Source organism: Colletotrichum orchidophilum (genome assembly GCF_001831195.1).
Source record: "Colletotrichum orchidophilum strain IMI 309357 chromosome Unknown Scaffold_1.1, whole genome shotgun sequence".
Lineage (NCBI taxonomy): Eukaryota > Fungi > Ascomycota > Sordariomycetes > Glomerellales > Glomerellaceae > Colletotrichum > Colletotrichum orchidophilum.
Genome location: NW_019172957.1, coordinates 752,335 through 774,464, shown reverse-complemented (window position 1 = coordinate 774,464; position 22,130 = coordinate 752,335). Strand labels below are relative to the sequence as shown.

General features: G+C 55.3%; 6 protein-coding genes across 6 annotated transcripts; 3 read left to right on the top strand and 3 right to left on the bottom strand.

Annotated features, from left to right (window-relative positions):
- Positions 1–1,917: 1,917 nt before the first annotated feature.
- Positions 1,918–2,091, bottom strand: CORC01_00145 (uncharacterized protein; the record flags this gene model as incomplete). Its single annotated transcript, XM_022611803.1, has 1 exon — positions 1,918–2,091. The coding sequence occupies one exon, from the start codon at positions 2,089–2,091 to the stop codon at positions 1,918–1,920; it is 174 nt and encodes a 57-aa protein (XP_022481808.1).
- A 404-nt stretch (positions 2,092–2,495) lies between these two features.
- Positions 2,496–3,301, top strand: CORC01_00144 (AhpC/TSA family protein; the record flags this gene model as incomplete). The annotated part of the gene is made up of 2 exons (XM_022611802.1): positions 2,496–2,518; positions 2,638–3,301. The coding sequence occupies 2 exons, from the start codon at positions 2,496–2,498 to the stop codon at positions 3,299–3,301; spliced, it is 687 nt and encodes a 228-aa protein (XP_022481807.1).
- A 5,988-nt stretch (positions 3,302–9,289) lies between these two features.
- On the top strand, positions 9,290–12,541 carry CORC01_00143 (kelch domain-containing protein; the record flags this gene model as incomplete). The annotated part of the gene is made up of 1 exon (XM_022611801.1): positions 9,290–12,541. The coding sequence occupies one exon, from the start codon at positions 9,290–9,292 to the stop codon at positions 12,539–12,541; it is 3,252 nt and encodes a 1,083-aa protein (XP_022481806.1).
- A 433-nt stretch (positions 12,542–12,974) lies between these two features.
- On the bottom strand, positions 12,975–14,649 carry CORC01_00142 (uncharacterized protein; the record flags this gene model as incomplete). Its single annotated transcript, XM_022611800.1, has 5 exons — positions 12,975–13,400; positions 13,602–14,061; positions 14,131–14,160; positions 14,254–14,330; positions 14,398–14,649. The coding sequence occupies 5 exons, from the start codon at positions 14,647–14,649 to the stop codon at positions 12,975–12,977; spliced, it is 1,245 nt and encodes a 414-aa protein (XP_022481805.1).
- A 3,939-nt stretch (positions 14,650–18,588) lies between these two features.
- On the top strand, positions 18,589–19,647 carry CORC01_00141 (myb family transcription factor; the record flags this gene model as incomplete). Its single annotated transcript, XM_022611799.1, has 2 exons — positions 18,589–19,110; positions 19,171–19,647. The coding sequence occupies 2 exons, from the start codon at positions 18,589–18,591 to the stop codon at positions 19,645–19,647; spliced, it is 999 nt and encodes a 332-aa protein (XP_022481804.1).
- Positions 19,648–20,337: 690 nt separating this feature from the next.
- On the bottom strand, positions 20,338–21,897 carry CORC01_00140 (protoheme IX farnesyltransferase; the record flags this gene model as incomplete). Its single annotated transcript, XM_022611798.1, has 1 exon — positions 20,338–21,897. One exon carries the CDS (start codon positions 21,895–21,897, stop codon positions 20,338–20,340), a length of 1,560 nt encoding a protein of 519 aa, XP_022481803.1.
- Between the last annotated feature and the right edge of the window lie 233 nt (positions 21,898–22,130).

The window sequence follows — 22,130 nt, the reverse complement described above, 5'->3', positions numbered from 1 at the left end:
GAGTTGTAGGAAGTGCGGGTGTCGCCGAGAGATTAGAGCCCTCAAGGATGACACAACCTTCGAGGCTTCACGAGCCCGACTGGATAGGAACATAGCTCTAGCACAAAGTGGTTCAAAGGCATCAGTAATACACGCCATCAGTACTATACACTTGAGTGCCCTCTTTGGTTTCCCGTGATGTGCGATGTGCCTGTAACCCTCAATCTGCCTTCCTCAGTGCGCCCGAAAGAGTAGATATGACCCCGTCCCCCTTGCGCACCACAAGACTCAGATGGCCCTCGCCTTCCGCCAACCGCAAGTCCGCTGCCGGCGCGCACTGGGACGCCCTCTCTAGTAGAGTACAGCCGTTTGATAGTTGAAAAGTCTTTGTTTCAACTTTTACGTAGCTTGGGTCCATGTTCTGTCGGCGGGCTTGGCTGATTGGGATCCTGACAGATATTAGATCTGCTTTCTGAGGTCGGCGCGGGTTGCTCTATCTATCAATCATTGACGAATGGAGTTCAGCCCACACCACTTGGCGTCAATTATTGCGCTTTGTCAGTCCTCTTATACAGAGCATCCAACGTCCAGGTGCGTACAAGCGGTGTTGGTCCCACAGAGTGGCGCAGCAGTCGCCGAGACGATGTGGCCAAATTGCGTTCTGCTCTCACTGGAGAGCAGTCAAATGGCAGACGAGACAGCATACCAACGTCATTTATGGTGGTCATCAACCATAGAAAATTAACGGAAGCTAGCTCCTCTCGCTGTTACGACACTTGTCACAACGATGGGTTCGAAAATGAGGTGTATAGCAACCTTGGAGATGCTCCATCATCTGCCAGACGACACCAACCTAGCCGTCCTGGGTAAACAGGGGAGTCGACTCGGCATTCATGATTTCTTGACCAATGATGGAGGGATCAATGCCGGCTCCGGGGACAGTGACCCGGCAGAATGCCAAGGTCCACGTTCGAAGCCATCATCGCAAGCACGGGTGGCATTGCGAGGGCAGGAAAGCAAAGCATGTAGTGGGGGACCACGACAAGTTTACAATCCAAACGGTGCCGGGAGGAATAATACTCGAGGGAAGAAACATGGTTCCCCTAACAAGAGAGGTTAAGCATGGGCAGACGTCTCGAGAGACTGGACCTCATTTTGAGCCCGGGGATCGGCAGCCGGCAGTCGGCGCGGGACGGAGGAGGTCGGCAAAGTGGCGGGACGCGGGAATCGGTTGTCGGCGATGGCGTGCGAGGAGCTACCGGGGTGGTGGATGGGTGAGCTTGTGTGCTTTCATACCGTGGCACCTAGGATTCCTGGGATGTGATGGTTCGATGCCCGGGGATGATGTGGTGACAAAGCAGTGGGGGTCTAAAAGGACAGGTCAAGTTGAGCAACTCTTGACTGTATTGCGCCATTGATCGTCAGTAGACGTTTTCTAATAGATCATTTTCTACCCAGAGCCAACATGAACAAGAGATATACTTGGCTGCTTTTCGATATATCACGGTCGTCACACGCTGAGGTGCTGAAGAATGTCTGCGGCATCACAATGTGAGGTGAGGGGCAAAGTGGACTGCACCCTTGATTCCCAGATAAGAAACACCCACCCATAACCGCCCGAGCTGGAGCACTTCTTAGAGGGTTAGCTTCTGCGGATAGCGCCGTAAAGGTGTTTCTCATGGCCCAGTAGGCGTCTTCTCTAGGTGATTCCTCACCCATCACCCCCATGATGTGCCCTGAGCCAAGGATGATGTAATCGAGCACGCCATCGGGCCTAGCCGATTTCGGACTTGGAGGGGTAGTTGCTAAGGTAGTGACACCTGCGGGAAAAGTGAAAAGAAAAAAGCCCCTCCAACGCGGGGCAGTTGGAGCGTTGGAGCTGCCGCTCGTTGAGGGAACAACGTGCCAGATTTGAAAGAGACACGCAGAGCAAGTCGCCTAAGGTATGGATGGCATGGGCTCTTGGTTACCGAAGGGATTCTGTGGCTTTCTACGGGTTGCCAGTACTAATGCTTGGTGATGTGACGGTTCGTTGGGCATGTTGGTGGTTGTAACTCGTGATGGAGCTGGACCGTATAAGTTACATGAGCTTAGCAAGTTGGGGATCATCATGTCAACTGCAATGAGACACCTAGCAGTGTTACAAGACACAGTGAATAACATAGCAGAATGGAAGGCTCAAGGTGGTTTGAAGGCCAAAGCATAATACTTATCAGGTAAGGTGAGTCCAAGGCGACAAGGAGAGGATGTCGGGAGATCGAGGTCGAGGTACCTTGGAGACGGGAAACAGAGAAAGGTACAGAGGTACGGCCGGGCTTTGTACGTTGCTCTAAGGTAGGGTGTGCCTGGGGCGCGGCTTCGAGCTATATATTACACCTCGACTCCCACACCAAGATCAGGCATTCTACCCGCTCCTATTCCTTTTGATCTCTGTTGTGCTATACCCTATACCCTCTGCTCTTTCTGCCGTAAATACACACATATCTCTTCTCATACCTACAGAGTAGACAGACACAATGGCTGACCAGCGCCCCGCTCCGTAAGTCTTCAGCCCATCCCAGCTCTACCCAACCCCGCGCCGTGATACCCCGCCGTCGTCGGCGGCGCGCCCGCCCGCATCCTCAACCTCTCTACCAATGCTAATGTCGTGCCCGACAGCCTCCGCCTTGGCACCGTTGCCCCCAACTTCAAGGCCGACACCACCACCGGCCCCATTGACTTCCACGACTTCATCGGCGACGGCTGGGTCGTTCTCTTCTCCCACCCGGAGGACTACACCCCCGTCTGCACCACTGAGCTCGGCGCCTTCGCCAAGCTCGAGCCCGAATTCTCCAAGCGCGGCGTCAAGCTCATCGGCCTCTCCGCCAACACCCTCGGCAGCCACGAGGGCTGGATCAAGGACATTGACGAGGTCACTGGCTCCAAGGTTGCCTTCCCCATCATCGCCGACAAGGAGCGCAAGGTCGCCCTCCTCTACGACATGCTCGACTACCAGGACACCACAAACGTCGACGAGAAGGGCATCGCCTTCACCATCCGCTCCGTCTTCATCATCGACCCCAAGAAGACCATCCGCACCATCCTCTCCTACCCGGCCTCCACCGGCCGCAACTCCGCCGAGGTCCTCCGCATCGTCGACTCCCTCCAGACCGGCGACAAGCACAAGATTACGACCCCCATCAACTGGATCCCCGGCGACGACGTCATCGTCCACCCTTCCATCAAGACCGAGCAGGCCAAGGAGATCTTCCCGGAGGTCCGCATCGTCAAGCCTTACCTGCGCTTCACCCCTTTACCCAAGGAGAAGGCCACCGTCGCTTAGGCGCCAGTGGCCACGAGTGGAACTTGGTATGGGGACGTTTTGTTGGATGATGGGTCTCGTTTGTTCGGTACCAGCAAGTTCTTGGTGACCAAGAACGACGAGTGGACGTGATCCCAAAAGATTGAAAAAAGAAAGGGCCGATGCTGTCAAGCATAGGATAGGAAACTCTGTCCCACCTGCAGACGTGCGTGTAAGCACCCTTTGTCTGAATACCCGGCGTGGCGCTCTAATGGCAACATGGCCCTCCGGTGCGCCTTCCATGGACGCGGCCTTCAGGGCAAGTAGCGGCGTGTTTCGCTCTGACTACCTTACCTTCTATATAGAACGTATGAACTAATGAGAAATGTCCAAACTTTGCCTCTCCTCGCAATGTGATTCACAAACAGCCTGATAAGGTTAGCCTCGTCGTTGACCAATGCTGCTCCCAATAGGTAGCTAGACTTCTAGTCCTTTAAGGATCCGTCGCGAGTAGCTTTGCGACTCGTATGCTGGGCCTCGTTCATTGGGCGTCTCATCGAACACTTTGGTGTCAGAAACCGCGTATCCGACGTTGGTGGGCTGCACTCCGGTCCTGGATTATGCCAAGAGGACAAGCGGAGAATGTGGCATCGAGTATGTTTGATTGCAGCATGTTGCCTTCGTGGCATCTTCATCCACATGACCTACTTCAGAGGAGGAGACGTATGCATGTATAGCTCAAACAAGGCGTTGGACCGAGACGCGAAGGAGAGACGAAATGAGGGTTAGACACGCCCACCGTCGCACGTCTCCGTCATATCAAGCTGAGCTTAACAAGCACATGGCGCTGGAGGCACGTTCCTTGTCATCGTGTGTCTATGTGGAGATGACACCGGTATATCACCCATGGGCCCGTGGATGAGCCACGGCCTACGGCGGTCGTCCCCTCCCGCATGACTCGGCCGAAGAGACCTGGGCCAGACCGGAGGAAATGGTCGGTCCATTTCTCGGAAAGCTAATATACCTAGGGCGCTAGCTCGGCCATTACACGAAATGGACGCCCGCCTTATATTGACCTGACCATCTTGGAGTGGTAATAGCGCTCCTCAACTAGAGTGAACCGGCTGCCTGGCTAGGTCACATTCAGGGGCCGTTGGTCGAGATGCAACGGAGCAGATGGCTTTTTGGTTCGGAGGGACAGGCACAATCCTGGAGCGACACGAGGCAGAGGCCCAATCTTTGCACAAAAAACGAGGTCGGAAGCCTGGAACAATTCGAGAACCAGGGGAGAGCCGGGGAACGTTGGAACACCCGCATCCACCCAAAATGACAAGTGGCCGGGCTCCCACGTTTTCCCGCGTTTTTGTAATCCGTAGCGTGTGCGGGTGGCCGTAGTGTACCATGTGCGTGAGCCGTGAGGGTGGCCGCCGTCCGCGATCCGCGGTGCCTGTCTAGTTGTTCCCAAACTTCCCAGGGCCGTCGTCGGGTCGGCAGGATGCCTATCCCGGGATTGTTCGCCTGAGACATGACAGGCCAGGCGATGTTTGTTTCCGACGAGGGCCACGAGGAGTTGGTGCTGGATCTGTTGGTCTCACCGACTTCGCGCAGTAGGAATTCAATATACCGTGCAGCGGAAGCTAGGCTCCGTAGGCCCAGCCTCCTGTTCTTCGTCGTCAAGGTTCCTCGTCCTTCGTCGTCAGCTTACTGGGTATGGCGGCGGGCAGGAAAATTGTTCGAGGGTCAGAGCAGACAGCCCAAGACGTAGAGTGACGGGGTCAGATGAAACCGAGAGCGGCACAGCGGAGAGACGGCTGGATGACAGGCCCAGAGGAGCGGTGACGACAAGGACCAGGACAGGGACCAGGCTCCCATGGCGATACTGCTCGCCTGGTACCCGTACTGTCCCCTTGAGTCTCTCTCGGGGTCTGTATCATGGTGTAGTACGTACAAGCCCAAGCGTAAGACAGGATCGCCATCAATTCTTCCTGATTGTACTCCGTACGGATATCCGTATGGATATCTGTATCCGTATAGACGTTGAAGAGAAGATAGAAATCCCCTCGGCGCCGCTTTCCCCTCTGTTTCGCAAGGGTGGGTGTAGCGTGTGGGAAAGTGGCATGTTGGAAGCTGGCACACGCTCTGTGGCTGCATGTGCAGCGTTTCTGCAAGATATAGTCTGCCTAGTAAGTACATAGTAGGCGCAGAGAAAGGCCGAAAAAGGGGTCCTCTTGGCTCTTGCAGCTCGATCGTCTGATGTTTCCCCCCTCCTGCTTCTCCTCCTGTCGCTGCGGCAGGGTTCCGTTTGATAGTACGTGGTCCGTCCAGCGGGACACGAGGACCGGCGCGCAGTCGAGGCGGGCCCTTGACGTCGCACAAAGTGAGGTAAGGCCAGTATGCCTACGCTAGAGAGGACGCCGAATTCCCAAATATTGAGACGAGGCGAGACAAGACGAGACAAAAATAGGAATCACAGTAGTGCTTTGTCTTGGTGTCCGCTGTGTAATAATTGTTGTTGCTGCTTTCTTCTCTGCTCCCATGAGAGGGGTCGAGTATGGGAGGGGGGTTAAAATCTTGAGTGTATGGAAAAAGGGACGTGGTACCTACATCTCTCGCTTACCTAAGGGAGAGACATTGGCAAGGTCCTGGAAAGGGGGGTCGGTGGGCAAATGCTCTTATTCAATTTAGCAGCAGAGCCGTCCGTTGGGTGGAGTTGACAGAGAGTTGAGACTTGAGGTGACATGACTCTCACTTACTCACTCACTGGACGGCTAGACTTTATGAGATGAGCTCACTTGTGATTTAGCCCTGAGCACATGTCGTCGTCTATATGAGTTGGTCACGGGTGAGAGATGTCATGCGGTTTAGGGAATAGGGCCAAAGTACACTTGTGACAAGGCGATGACCGGCAGTGTGGAATTCGGCAAGGAGCATAAAGTAAGGAAAAGTCGAGTCTGCGAAGAAGACCTTGGCCGAGTCTGTATTCGTTGACCGTAGGGCCGACCTTGCCCCCCTCCTCTTTCAATTTCCACACTTGGGTTCACTTCACAGTTCTTCCCTCCTTTTTCAAGCAAGCAACCAAGTCCTTCATCATGTATGAGGCCGGTTACCATGAGGACCATATCATGGTCCTGTAGACAGACGAAACTCTGCGACACTTGAATAGGTACCTCCACTGCTAACTGTAGACTACGGAGCACTTGGTACAACGTCCTAGGATTTCATACGTTAGTGCGGTACTTACGGAGACGGACTTAACTAAATTCGGTAATAGCCCTACAAAATCACAATACTTATACTTATATATAAAATAAATAGTAAAATAAGGATTAATACTTTTTTTTACTTTATTAAAATATTAAAAATAATTATAATATTAATAAAATTAATAAAAAAATTAGTAGGAAAATAATAAAATATTTATAAATAAGAGGTTTAGTTTTAGTAGAGAATTTCGGCTTTTAGATCTAAAAGTACTGCCTCTAGACCGGCTATAGAAATTAGTCGAAGAAGATAGAACTGGTACTTGCAGTGGACCCTCCCTGTCATTTCACTGCGCTAACGTATGAAATCCCTGGGTAGGTGTACACGAATGCTCTGTAAAAAGGCCGAATAGCCAATGAAATAGTGCAAAAGATACGGCCCCAAGTTGAGCTATTCCTTACACGGCAATAATCGGCTCCCTCCCTCCTTCTCCCCAACCCTTTGATCAATCAAATGCTAAGCGTTTCTTTTGGCACCCCCTGGACACTCTCGCACACTCTCGCACTCTCATACCCAAGGTAAGGTACTCTTCCATCCCTTCCTCCCCCTCTCCCAACCCAATCCAAATCGCTCCAAATCCCCATCACCAGCCCCATTTCCCATGCTCTCTCAGACCGCCCACCGGTTGCTCACCTACCTAGGTGCCTCATCTAGCCTGGTGCTGCAGAGGAGTGCACCCACCCCAGACACCCAGTTGAAACATCGCCGTCCACCATGGGTACTGTGGTACAACCACGAATACCTGCTTTCGGTCCTCGCCTTGTCTCTGCTTCGTTTCGTTTCGTATCGCGCATCGCCTGGCGCGCGCTCTCTAGACTCTCTCTAGTCTACTAATAAAGTCTGGCCACGAGGCCGGTTCAGAGTGTCCATGTTTTTTGGTGCTTCTCACCTCCACCCACCTCGAATCTTCCGCACTTTGCACTCTACATCTCGCATATTCCCCGCCAGCCTACGCATCGGCACCAGCAGCAGCAGCCGGAGTCACAGTCACATTCCCCTGCTGCGGCTTTTCACACCTCCATTTCTCGAAGCTCGAATCGGTCTACGGAACTTGCAGTACCTTACGGTTTACCTTAGACTCACAGGTCGACCCGCCGCCAAGCCCACTTCTTCCCTCTTGTCCGCCTCGGAGCTCAGACTGCTTTTCAACCCTCTATCCGGCCGGTCTACCCAAAGACAGTCTGTGCGCCTAAACCAAACGAACCCCCCCCCCCGTCCCCCGTGCTCCCCCTCCTCCACCAGTGCAAAAGGCGAGGGAAAACCAAGACGCCTATGGATACAGCGCACGCTGTCTCTACATCGACAGTTCCTTCGCCCAAAAGAGCAGGCATCTGGAAATTAACGATTGCAACCTCGCTGGTGGTCCTCCGGCCGTTGCCGCCGCCCCTACTAAGTTTACTGGTCCTAGAATCCTAGTCCTTCTCGGATGCTCCTCATCGTCGGACTTCGACTCCATACCTACGCAGATCCCCTTTTTTTTGGTCACCTTTTCCACTTTGCCTCGCGCCAGGTCCTTTCGACGGTACTGACCTGCTAGGTACAACACACGTCCGTACCTTGCTGCGACTCTACAGTGTTCTCTGTACCCCGCCGTACCTTGCCGACGGCCTCAATTCTTGCTGCTCACCGTACCTGAGTCGTCTCGAGACCGCTATCCCCGTCGCTGTCGCCAGTCGCCGCTCGCTGTCTCCGTCGTTATCGTCTTCGACGTTGATCCTGTTCTGCCTGCCGCACCCTCGCTTGAAGCTAAACACCCAAGACTTCGCCTCGCTCCCGACTCGACTCGACTTGACTCAACTCATTGACTTTGACCCGATCGACTCCCTGCGCCTTCCCTGATCCTAGGTGCGTAAAGTTCATGTTCGTGCCTTGCTTCGTACTCCATAATCTCCAAGCTCGTTGCCCTTCTCGTCCACTCCCCTCCCCTACCATCCCCGTCCACATCCTGTGCCCATTTGTCCTCCACACCCTAGCCCACATCCCACTCCATCTCTTGTGCGTCGCTTCCTGTCAACTGTGGGGAGGAATAACGGACAAAAGAGAGGGAGAGAGAGGGAGAGAGAAACACGCACAAAAGACGGAGCAGACAAGGCTTCGCTCGCTCAGCCCAGTCCCAGTCCCAGTCGAGCCGAGCCCAGTCTAGCCCAGGAATCCGCCCCGGAGACACAGACGCACAACACGCACAGAGTGAAAGCCAGCCCAGATACTCAACCGGAGCCTACCCGTCATAACGTACTGGGGGCCTAGTAAAGCCGGATGAACAAGCGAACCTGGGTTGGGATTGCTTGAGCTGGGGTTTCTGTTCGCTTCATCATCTACTCATTTTTTTCGTTTGTGGCATTTTCCCTTCTCATCGTTGGATTCCGCTTCTTGGGCTTTCTCCTGGCCCCTAGATTGTCGTGTCTCTTCAGTTTGCTCTCGTTTGTCACCCCGATCCCCAATCACGAGGCGGCTACTCTTTACACTTCCCGTCCCACTTCTCACTACCATCATTCTTGTCTGCTTCTTTTGAACTGCTCTGGCGTGTTCGAGTCTCGTGGCACCGGCGCCGACAGACTTTGCCAATCTGGCGCAGGAGCGGTAGTTTCTGCCGAAGAACTCTACCTTGCTCTACCGACTCCGTCCCCAAATCCCGCCCTACATGAAAAACCTCTCAACCTCCTTGTTGAGCCTTTGAGCGCTTTTCTTTTTTCCCAAACCGCCGAGACTGTCTCTGTTGCGCATCGCTCTCCAGGCTGTACCCACAGCCTGGGGGCTGATTGTGTCGCAATGTCTGGCCCGGGACTAACCTCGAACCAGTCTTCCGCGCAGGGCGATCTCTCGCGCTTTTCCGATTCGGAGACAGAGCAGGACAGATCTCCTCCTACTACAACAACAACAACAAAGTCGACTTCGGACATCCTCTCGGGCGTATATCGCGGCTTCAAAAAGTTCGCTCCGAGTAGAGACGGCGAATCGAGGCTGACAAGACAGCCGTCACTTTCTCGCCTGGGTCTGCACAGCGTCTCGCCGAGCTTGGCCTCGTCGCCCTCTCCGCCCGCCTCTTCGACGCCCACACCCGTTTCAAACTCTTCGAAGAATCGCCCGCTTCAGCTTCAGCATGGGAGAAGTCTGAGTCTACAGAGCAGCCTCGCCAAACCTCTACCCGAAACGCCAGCATCGATTCCTTCTCCCACAGGGCCCGAAGCCCCTCCCACACAATACAATTTGGGGGGTCTCGGTGCTATAGAGGAAGCTCCGGCCGATGATATGTATAGTCGCACCAGTACGATGGACTCTAGCGCTTCAGCGGAACGATCCCAGGTGTACAGCGGCGGATCAGGATACAATGCAGACATGGCCAGCAGTCAGAGCAGCTTAGCAAGCTCTTCGAGGCAAGATGGCGCTGAAGATAATAGGGAACCCCCGAACCTGACTCCGCGGAGCAACGGCCCCTTGTCAGCAGGCCCTTCTCCATCTTCCAACCAGTCTTCCAACCAACAAAGGATGGCCGCCTCAGCGATCGGTACCCCTACTACGTCCTCATCATCGGCGCATCTCTCTGGTCTCATGTGCAACGTACACAGGACAACGGGCAGGGAACCGCATCCGCTCGTCGGAGCCACAACAACTATACTCGGGGATAAGCTTTATGTCTTTGGGGGAAGGATCCTGTCGCGGAGTCGCCCGGCTCCCCTGACATCCGACTTGTACGAGTTGGATCTGATCCGTAGACATTGGTCGAAGCTTGAAACCACAGGCGACATACCACCACCTCGATATTTCCACTCCATGTGTCCATTGGGAGACACTAAGCTGGTGTGTTATGGAGGCATGTCCCCCACACCAAACCAAGCGGCTACAGGCCCGGATCAACAGCCTGAGGTGACCGTCATGTCGGACATCTACGTCTACGATGTTCCCACCCGAAAGTGGACCTATATTCCGACACAAGATCCCCCGCAAGGACGTTACGCACATTGTGCCTGCATCTTGCCCTCGTCGGCAGCGTTCGCGTCACACAAGGCACCACTGTCGGCATTGCAACACAATCCGTCGTCCGGCAATCCCAACGAGGGGAGAATAGGAATCAACATTGATGGAACAGGCGGTGCTGAGATGGTCGTGGTTGGTGGTCAGGATGGCGCAAACCACTACATTGAGCAAATTAGTGTTTTCAACCTCCGCAGCCTCAAGTGGACCGCCATTGAACCTCTCGATAAGAGTTGCGGCGCATATAGAAGTGTCGTTGCGCCTTTACCGCCCTCTGTCACGGCGCGAATTGGGAAATCAAGCGCCAATGGATATCAACGGGAGGGCGGCATCAGCCAAGAAGCTCGGGAACCCGGATCCTCCATGCTTATCTATTCAAACTACAACTTTTTGGATGTCAAGCTCGAATTGCAAATCCGATCCTCGGACGGCACCTTGACGGAGAAGCCCATGTCAGGCTCTTACTCGCCCCCTGGATTGCGATTCCCGAATGGCGGCGTTATTGACACATATTTTGTCGTAAGCGGCACATATCTTACCTCTTCAAAGCAGGAGTATGCCTTGTGGGCTCTAGATCTTAAGACTTTGACCTGGTCGCGCATTGATGCGGGCGGTGCAGTCTTTAGCCAAGGCAGCTGGAACCGTGGCGTGCTTTGGAACCGCAGAAACACATTTGTGATTCTTGGCAATCGGAAACGGAGTCTCGTCGATGACTATAACCATCGGCGTATCAACTTTTCCAATGTTTGCATGGTCGAGCTCGAGGCGTTTGGATTCTACGACAACCCGAGAAAGACAACGCCCATGTCTGGCTTCGTATCAGCCAGCAGTCCTTACACCAGCCCGGGCTTGAGTTTGGCTAGAAAAGCAGGCACTACGGCAGGTGGGCGTTTCCACTCCAGGGCGGCCGAGGAGCTTGGCGAAAAGGCACTGGCGATGCGGGAGCTTTCCGACATGGACATCCTCTGCTTACACGGTGAGCGAATACCCATCAACTCGAGGATGGTGGCACGACGATGGGGCCCATATTTCGTGCAGCTGTTGCGGGAAGGGACGGCGACTCAAGACGGCAGTGATGCCATGACTCTGCGATCTGGAGTCAACAATCCCATCAGAAACTCGGCTCTGACGATCACCCCATCCCGTAACACAGCCGAAAGTTCGACTTCCATGGCTAGTACTGTCCTCTCATCCGGGTCGTCGGCAAAGGCACCCAGTACAGCCCCGACAAGCGCCTCCGGCGCCTCTTTCTCTCTGCCAGGTTCCGCCGGCGGCGCCGACCCCGCGACAGTCAACTCGGCGCCGACACCAAGATCTCTACCGCCCAACTCGCGGCCTCGGTGCTTGTATCTTCCCCATACCTATCTCACCGTACAAGCCCTCCTGCACTTCCTCTACACGTCCTCACTGCCACCTCCGTCATCGCCTTTGTGCACGCCTCCTATCCTTTGCTCACTCCTCCAAATTGCCCGCCCATACCGAATCGACGGGCTTCTCGAAGCGGTAGTCGAGCGTCTGCATGCCCTCTTGGACTCGAGAAACGCAGCCGCCGTCTTCAACGCAACCGCCATGGCCGCCGGCGGTGGCCGTGGCATCGACGGTTCCCTGAACCCCAACTTCTTCGTGCCCTTGGACGCAATGGGCTCTCCCATGTTCCCTTCAGAGGAGTCCCAGAACGGCAGCGGCAGTACGGATCTGCATGGACTATCTTCGCGCACCGCGGCGCTGCGCATCAACACCGCCATGGCCTCTGGCCGGCCCTCTAGCGACGAACTCAGCGCTACGACGAGCGTCAGCGGGTCTGAATGGAGTTCAGAGATCGGCGACTCGGAGCGGGGAGGTCTGCGCGAGGTCTGGGGAGGTGAGCTTAGCTCTGTGATTGGCCTGCAGAAGCGAGGATTGCGAGGCCTCATGGAGGGTAGGAGAATGCGCGAGCGTACCGGGACAAATTCGGGCGGGAGCATGAGCGGAGGTATGGGATCGTACGGTGGAGGTGGTGGTGGTGGTGGTGGACAAGGCCGGGTCGGTCTGGGTATTGCTGGGCCATGAAGTGAGATACTCAAAGAGGAGGCATTGGAGAGACGAACGAAGAGACCATGGGGCGTGGAGGTAATGAATTTATGACAGCATGGCCAAAATGCAGCAGATTCCCCCAGGCGAGCGGTGGTAGCAGCGTCAGTGTGACGGCAGTGAGGCGAACGAGGCTCTACTTCTGTTGTGTTGAAGAAAGAAAGAGATATATGTGCCTTTGTCTATGGAGGCTACCTACGCTGAACTCCTCCCAATGACCACCTAACCCGGTGTATACCTCACCTCCAAACGTGCCAAGAAGCCGCCTTGAATGCGTGTAGGAAACCAAAAAAACGCCTGCCTATGAGCTTTCAAGCCACAAATTCGCAAAATTGCATGCTTGCTTGCTCCCTCCTCCCTGCGGCCGTGTAATTCGACATCTGTCCGACTCGAAGCGTGCATGCATATTGACTCAGCCCGAAAAAGGGCAGGCCCCGCGGCCGCGGCACTTGAGCATCTCGACCCCCTCGGCAAGCTCTACGGTACCCATGCCCATCTTCTCCTTGGGACCGATATCCTCGACGAGGAAGCCCTGCGGCATCATTTTCTCCGAGCCGGGGACTGTGCCCCCGAGAAGACGAGTGGCTAGCGCGACCGGACCCCAGCGGTTCCAAAAGGTGGCGGGGATGTAGTACGGGTGGACGAGGTAGTCGTGGTGCAGGATGCGGCCCGTCTTGGGGTTGGGGTCGGAGAAGAAGACGACAGGAGAAAGGCGAGGGAGCATGAGATGGCGAACGACGAAGCGGCGGGCGACGAGGGCGGCGTAAGCGGTTACGGATGCAACGATCCCGGGCTCGGGGAAGCTGTGATTAACATATACTTTGTCAATTTCCTTCAACTGAAGAGAGGGAGAGAGGGGGGGGGGGGGGGGGGGGAGGGGGGCAGGGGAAAGGAAACACCCCCGAACAAGGGAGGCCTGGAGGGCCCGCCCGCGGCGACCACGCCCCCATCAGCGCAGACCGCTGCACGATCAGGGCCGTCGGCCGCGGAGGGGACGGGGGGGGCAAGCAGAATCGCCCCCCCAACCCGTGTCGCGAACGCGGTCTCCCATGAGGACGGTCAGCACCTCCTGCGCAAAAGGCTTGGCAAAGGTCGGGACGTGCCAGAGGAGCATGCGGGTCAGCTGGGCGCCGGCCTGGATGTTGGTACCCGCGGGCTTCATGGCGTCGATCTCGTAGCGTTTAGCCCAGGCTGTGATGTCCTCGACGAACTCGATGCCGTTGGCCCACGAATCTTGGGTGAGGTAGCCCTTGTACTTGATGTCCATGGCGTCGCCAATGGCCTTCCAGTGGGTTCCGATGGCGCAGATTTCCATGTCGGTGAAATTGCGCCACTCGTAGAAGCGCATGAAGTGGATGGGCTCCGTGATGCAGACGGCGAGGGTGTAGAGGAAGTCGGCGTTGGAGATTTGGTTGCGGGCCTTGTAGCTGCTGTGGAGGAAGTTCATGCGGGAGATGGCCTTGAGGGCGCGGTCCGAGGTGGGCGGGTTCAAAGAGAATCTAGGAGGAAACAGTCAGATGGGAGCTGGAAGTAGTAGGGAGACAGCGGTGGGGGGTGTTCCAACGTACTCGCCAAAGATGATGGTTGTGTCCTCATATCTGGAAAAGGGTATGTGAGCTGACTTGGCCAAGACTTGAAGCAGACTTGGTGTAGTAGACACGATGGGTCGTGCTGCACTCCTTGAGTCTCACCTCTTCTGCGCATTCTCAGGGTCGGCCAAGTTCTTGGTGGCGACGATGAGCTTGGACACGGTCTCAAAGCCATAAGTCTGTATTTTTGGTATCAGCCACCAGATATTACATTGTATTCGCAAAGGACCAAACAGGTAGACAGACCTTGAAGATGGCGAACTGGAGAGAAAGCAAATAGAATTTGGGAAACTCATACTCGATGAGGTGCTTGAGGATGAGCTGGGCATCGGTGTTACTCATGCCCGCAAGAGAAGCGCGGTCGGTGTAGCCCAGGCGTTTCTGCAGGCTGTTGATGCGTCTGAAGCGGAAAGAGGCACACAATACGAGCCAAGCCACGACGAAAGCTCCCATCACCGAGGTGGTTGGCCATGACATTAGGAGAGTAGCATCGCTCATGCTGGTGGATGTGCTATGACCTGTCGGGACTGAGTGGGTGAAGTTGGATGTCTCAGAATCCATTGGATATAAGAATAGGTTCCTGGTAAATCGATCTGATATACTGCAGTTCTGTGGTCCTGCGATCCTGCGATCTTTTGATCTTGCGATCTTGAATTGAGATGTCGCTAGGGAAAGTGCAGTGGGCAAAGGTGAGTTATTTTTGCGGTCGGCTAAGGCGTGTCAGTCTGTGAATTTTCTAGTACTCAATGTGAGACCACCGACTGTTGAGGAATGTGTCTGGCAAGGCATGACAAGTAAAGGTAAGGCACCTGAGTCGTAAAGGAAAGAAGAGAAATGGAAGAGGGGATGTTGTTTGTGTTTAAGGCAGGTCACACGTGTCACAGGTGAGCAAAGTCGCTCTTACCCTCTCTGTGTCGCTCTCTCGATTCAAATGCTTGTCTTAGTGGATAAGGAGAGAGGAGGACTGTGAGGATGTGTTGTGAAGTAGGTGAAAGACGACTGCGATGCTGGTAGACCTTAAGAAGGCGGGGATAACGCGAGGAGGAACCAATCGTCAGCAGACAACAATTGGCTTCCAAAGTCCCTCTCTTCCCCCAGCGATCTGAGGTGAAGATGCCGATGAGGTTAGGCCTGAACGGAATGAGGTAGGCATGTAGGTTAAGAATTGGAGTAAGCCCAATTTGGGTTGGAGTGTTGAAGTACTAGAAGGTAAAGTAGGCGAGAGCAGGGGTCTCCCCTAATCGGTTTTATCTACCCAGGTTTCGCCTCGCCGAACGGCCGTCTGTGGAAAGAACGGACTGGACAGTTTTTGAATGCTTGGTCCCACCGCCTTTGACTTGCTTTGTTAGCTTTGCTTTCCGCTGCAGATCTGGAGGGGTAAATTTGGCCCTTCACTTCTTCTTGAGCCAAGGTGGGAGCCGCAGCCACAAGATCTTTTACCCCATAAGCTATGCATTCTTTCCTCATCCGATAACAAAGAAACAGGGTCTGGATCTCACTGCACCAGCTGTCGCCGACATGGCTGAAACGCTCCTGTAGCTCACATTCAGCTACAATGAGACAGCTGGTGCATTACGTCTCTTTGAAAGCCAGCTATTGGAAGCCCCCTCCTGTGGTGCCTCGATCCTGGTGTAAGCCACATCTCGTCCCAAGCCATGTCCGGCAAGGGTGCCTAACTTGCTTTCCTATCAAGTACAGATAGGAAGTTGAAGATTTGTCTCTGAGCATCGTCGTTTAACACACAGCTAATAGAAGGGTAATCATTTGACGACTTGCAAGGTCATCATCATTGGAAGGGACACTACTCGTCCATCGGCAAGCCCTGCGCAACTAAGATTAGAGAGGGCTGCTAAATGGACCGTGCCCGAGCTATTGGTAGCCCGGCTGGCTTCTTCTGTCACTTTGCCACCGGCATTTCAATGCTCGCACCCATTGGCCGTACAGGTAGAAGTTGAGGCGAAAGTTCGAGGTTACCTTACGAACCAAAGTCTTTCCTGTAGATGGTCTTGATGCGGAGTAAACTCGGGAGCGCAAATGGTAAATCCGAATCGAAACTCACTTCAACAACACCGATTCACCAATCACTCTCAAAAAGACACATGTCTACTATCCCAGTGTACATCAAGATATTTTGGTCCAGGGCTCCGCAGGTCACTTATTCTTCAACAACATCGAGCATTGGGAGCCGCTGTTCATATCATCGCCAGATACCTGATAGGGTGGGCGACTGTTATTGTCGAATCCAGCTCCTTGACTTCAGGGCAGCTTGAGGGCTGGCGAATTTGTCGTCGCACAGGAAGAAACAAGTGGCCATTCTCGACGTCTTTCCATCCATGACCAAGGGTGTATGTTAGACGACGTTGCAGCAGCCTCGTACCTACAGCACGGCACGGCGATCTTTAGGGCTTCACTGCCCTTCGAATATCGAGTCGATTGATCATCCTGCATGGCGTGCGGATCGGTAGCGTCTGTATACTTGGCGTTTCCGCCGTCGTTCAGGTCGTCTTCGGGTCAGGAGAGAAACAAGCGCTCGGCTGCGGAGGTTGCTTTGCAGATGCGGCCTTCCTTGGAGGGTTGTTTGACATTGATTAAGTGCATACATACGGCCCCGGCTATGTGTTGGTTCTGCAAGCGATAGAGAGGGACACAAATGGAGACTTGCGAGGCGAGCCTTGGATTCCTTGCTTCTACACTAGATAATTTGCGCGACACTCTAGAAAGGAAGAAAGGGCACGCCGCCCCGCGAATGTGTTTCTGTGGAGAAACACCGGCCCGCTGTGGACCCATGAGCAGCACATGTTACCTTACTACGTAGGTCCCTTGTCCGTACCTACCTCACCTACCTTACCTATCCGTATCCGTAGTGTGGTTCTATTTCCACTCCTGGCCACTCAAAGGCCCGGCTATCACTCATCGAGGTCCACTGGTAATGAACGGTCCCACTCAGCCTTCGAGGCGCGCGTCTAATTACCTTAACCTTCAATTTCCATGCTGCTGCTTTCCCAAGCCCCTACCTCACCTTTCCCACCTCATGCTGTTGACGCTCGCTCACTTACATTGGGACATACACATTGGTATCCAGCCCTGGACTTCTGACCTTAGCGAAACCAAATGGTTCATGCCAAAGTCGGAATTTATGCTTATACGTGCCCTATGGCATCTTCATGCAATCTCCTGCAACTCCTGTCAGGTTCCCGGACGAAGCTGAGCTCCCTCTCGAGTATACGCTTCGCGACGCGTCTCCTGGCCCCATCTTCGTCGATCGGGTTGCAGATCGGACCCCAGACAGAGTGGTCCCTTGCTTCGGATACTACCAAGTATCCGCACTCAACGGCAGGCCACAGGTCTCCTGGTCTTGACCGTCTTAACTTAGTTCATCTACCACATAACCCACCTTGCCCACGGTGCCACCTAACGCGCGCTCGCAATGCAATGCGCCTATCCTTCCTCATCTCCCGCCTCCCGCCTTATTGGCTCTTCCGCCGCGGTCGTGGGGGCTGCGGACCGTTCCAACAGTCTACGAATAGAGGTTCGAAGCTGGCCCCGTCTGCTCGCTACCTACTATGAGGGACGACTTGTCCGACCCCACGCATGTCGTGGCATGATCCATCTCTAACACGGCCGATAACCTCCTCCAAATAGGGATCGCGAGCGCGGCAAGGCTGGCGCCTACTCATACCCACTATCTCTACCGGCTTCAATCCTCTTTCCGGCCCCAGTCTCTGCCCGTTTGAGCTCTCTGCTCCCTTCTTCGGGACCCTGGCAACCCGTTCGATCATGCCCCAGGGTTACTGTAGCCGCCCTCCAGACCCGGCCAGTTCTACGCGCCCAACTTCAGACAGACGCCCATCCCCAGGAGACGTCTGGCCAATGTCTGCAGCAATAGGACTCGTTTTCTGTCTCTCTGGACACACGAGACGGGTTTCATGGGAGCTCTGGCAGCTCGTTTGGTCTCGTTCAGTCAAGTTGCTCTGTTTCAAAATTCCATGATCCTGGTCCCATCGCAACCGCGCTTCTGTGTCGCTTTGTCTCCGCGGCCGACTGTGATATTGCTTAAAGTCAGGCCCAGTGTCCGGCTCATCGACCTCCTTTTGACCTTGAATTCGCTTGTCAAGACAGTTCTCTCCATCTCACAACAGTTTCCTTTTTTTTCCCTCTCTCCTATTTCCTTTTCTCGTCATAGTCATCATATTTCCTAAGTCGGATTTTCTAGATTCCTTCAGTCCGCCAACCTCCTTTCGCTCCATTCTGCCGCCATATAACCATTACCGGCCTTTTCATAAAACACCTCCAGGCGAGGCGCAGAATAACCATCAACACGGGACACTCGCTTCATTTCTTGCAGTCTAATCAGTAATCTGCACGCATTCACTATATACCGGGCAACTCGTTCTCCAGGTTGCCTACTCTTTTCGATATCTACTTTCCCGAGTTATCATGCCCAAACACACGCGGGCATCCAGTTCGAGCCACAACCGTTACGGCAACCAGATGCCAATTTCTCTCGCTCCCGCAGCAAACCCAATCGCCATGTACAACCAACGCATGGCCATGCCACAATCGGCTTACTACACCTTGCCGTCCTCTTCGGCCCCCATGCAGCAACAGCCGCAGCCCACGTACGAAAGCTACGCCCCGGTGTCTGCGCCCCCGGTTTCCGTACCCCCGATGCAACATCGCGCCTCCTCGGGGGCCTGGACTCCCCAGGATGACCAGCAGCTGCTCGCAGCCCGCGCTCAGGGCCTCAACTGGGGTCAGATCCAGATGACCTACTTCCCCAACAAGACTCCCAACGCGTGCAGAAAACGTCACGAGCGCCTGATGGAGCGCAAGGGAGCCGACGACTGGGACAACCGCAAGCACGAACGCTTGGCCAAGGAGTACATGAGCATGAGAAAGGAGATCTGGTCTGGTCTTGCTGCTCGCACGGGAGAGAAGTGGAACGTCGTCGAGGCCAAGGTACGATGGAACCCTCCTACAGCAACATGATAACCTGGCTAACCTCGCGCCCATGTATAGTGCATGTCGAACGGTCTCAAGAACCTACAAAGCGCGGCCCGCGCCGGGGCCAGACGGGAGCGCCTAGAGTCAGGGCAGCCACTACCACCAGGGTATGACGATGACAGCGGCATCAGCGGCCTAGGGTTAACCCCAGTTGACGAACTAGACGCGTCCTACAGTAGCCCGGAAACTGTGTCTTCTGGACACTCCGCCAGCGGCAGCAGCGCCTCGGCCGCGGGCTACATCGCCTCCCTCCACCACCTTCAGCCAATGCACGCCGCGCAGTACGGCTACGGCCACACCGGTGCCCACCACGGATACACCAGCTCGGTATCTTCGAACGGCTCGGTCAACGGCGGATACGGCAACCACGGCCAGTCGCAGTCTCCCAGCCCTTATCTTCATCCTCACGGCCAGAGGTTGCCGAGCGTGGATATGGGGATCGACGCCATCATCAACCGACCTGGTGGCGGCGGCCAGCAGCAACCCATGTGACTGCATGGCTCACACGATGTGTCCTCTCCATGGACTTGACTCCTATTCACCTCAAGAGTCAGGGTTTCTTCACCCTTCTTTTTCTCTCTTTTTCTTTCTTTCTTCTCAATTTCCTTCGGGGTCATGGCGTTGCTTTTTTGCAGGGTTTTAGGAGGTGTTTTCGGCGTTGCGTGGGTATTCAACTTAACCTAAATATGGCTTCAATTTTCGATATAGGTAAGAAACTTGGGCACTCTTTTACAAGTTACCTTACTTTGCGCGATGGATGAACAGCACAAAGGGAGCAATCGTTGCTGCCGTATAATGACGAACGAATGATCAGAATAGCACTTGGAAGTGGGAAGGCTTCGTGATTACTTTTTTGTATACTAGCATCTATAGAGATACCAGAGGAGAGAGACCAGGTTGAAAAAAAAGGAGGGGAGGAACCTAGGAAACTGCCAATGGAATGCTTTCTTTTTACTTAAAAAACAAAGGGAAAATATGCAATCAACTTTTTATATACACCGGCGCTTTTGTTTTTTTCTTATAAGCAACACTGGCTTTACAGAGCGGGGTCTTTTTATCTTGAACCCAGAAATCTAGACCGGACACCACTATGGGTATTGATGGTTCCCACGAGGGCAAACGAGCAACACTATCATACATCCGAGTTCTACACATGACACGCGAACCAGCCTCGCCCGTCCGCTACCTATCTCGCGGTACAGGCAACGTGACCGGCATCTCATTCAGCTCATCATCCTCCTCCCACTCGTCATCGTCGTCCATGCCAACAACGCTATTCCACACACGGCTCCACATGCCCTTCTTCTGCAGCAGCGCCAGCACCATGACGACAGGCAAATGCCAGACACTGGCCCAGAACAGGCCCCTCGCCGAGCCCTTGTGGCCCTCGTACTTCCAGAAGCGAACCGCCTCGCGCGTCAGCCACGCGTTGACGGGAAAGCTCGTCACGGCGAAACTCCACTCCGTCACGCCCGCCGCGCAGAGCGCCACGCAGATGGGCACGAAGACGATGCTATACCGCAGAGCAACGCGCGCGTTGCGCGCCGGGTTCGTCCACGCGAGCATGCGCAGCCCCGCCGCCTTGTACTCCTCCCTGATGGACCACGAGAGCGCCATGAAGTGCGGGAACTGCCAGGCGAAGAGCAAGCTGGCCATGAGCCAGCCGCCGATGGAGCTGCCGTCGCTGGCGAAGAGGAGTTCCCGCCAGGACCCGTCGCCCGAGGCCGTCTCGCCTGCTGCGGCGGCCCAGCCCATGAGCGGGGGGATGCCGCCGACCACGGCGCCGAGCCACGTGTTTGCGGCGCTCATGGCCTTCATCGGGGTGTACATGCCGGCGTAGATGATAATGTTTGCGCCGCCGAGGAAGGCTACCGTCGGATTGACGCCAAAGTAGAGCGCGCCCATGCCGGTGAAGGCGGTCGTGACGGCGAAGAGGACGGCGGCCCTCGTGGAGAGCAGGTTCCTGACTAGGGGGCGGTTCCTCGTCCGCGACATCTTGGCGTCGGTCTTGGGCTCGTACAGCATGTTGAGGGAGTTGGCCGAGGCGGAGCAGAGAGCGGTGCCGGTGGTGAGGAAGAGGAGCGTCAGCGGGCTCAGGGAGGGCGACTCGGTGATGGCGGGGGAGAGGAAGTCGGTAACGGGGTATAGGGCGTAAGAGGCCATTGCGGTCAAGACGACGAGCGCAGAGAGTCGGGGCTTTGATAGGGAGAGGAGGATGGAGAAGATGCGCCGGGCGGAGTGGGCGGGCTGTTGGGCGGCGACACTCGTGAGGGCGGAGGAGGCATCCTGAGAAGGGAGGACGTCGGTAGAGGAGGACGAGGAAGGTGCGGCGGCGGCTTCGGCGGCGGCTTTGCGTCTCGCGGCCTGTCGACGACGATGCGGCAGGTCTTGATTTACGTCAATGGGGGCCGTCGACTCGGAGCGCGCGGTCGAGGAGGAAGACGACAAGGGGCCCACGGAAGCTGATGAGCTCCGGCTGCCGAGGGGTCGGGGCCGGACATTGGCGCGGTCGAGGACGCTGTTGGAGAGGAAGTAGCTCGCACTAAGACGCACGGCGGGGGCCGCCTTCGCGGCCGTCGTAGAGGCGGCCCGGCTCGGGATCGACAACAGAGGAACGATACTGATGCTGCTGCTGCTGCTGCCGCCCCGCGGGGTGGCGGCGCCGAAGGCTTTCCGGACGCATTGGCGACAGATATTATCGAGCTGGCGAGGGCGCAAGAGCAAGTTGGGAGCTGGCCGCATTGTTCTTGCTCTGCTCTGCGCTCATGTCGGCCTGGGGCGAAGAAAGGGCCTGGTTGGCGGCGGCAACAGGATGTTCGCTGGACTCTCTCTCTCTCTCTTTCTCTCAAACGCGGACCATGCGGAATCGGCGTGTTTTCGGGGACTCGAAACTCTGTGACGGAGGGCGGAGGGCGGCGGCGCGCAGACGACAGGAGGATTGGGTCGCTGCTGGCTGGGGATCGGTAGGGATGGGC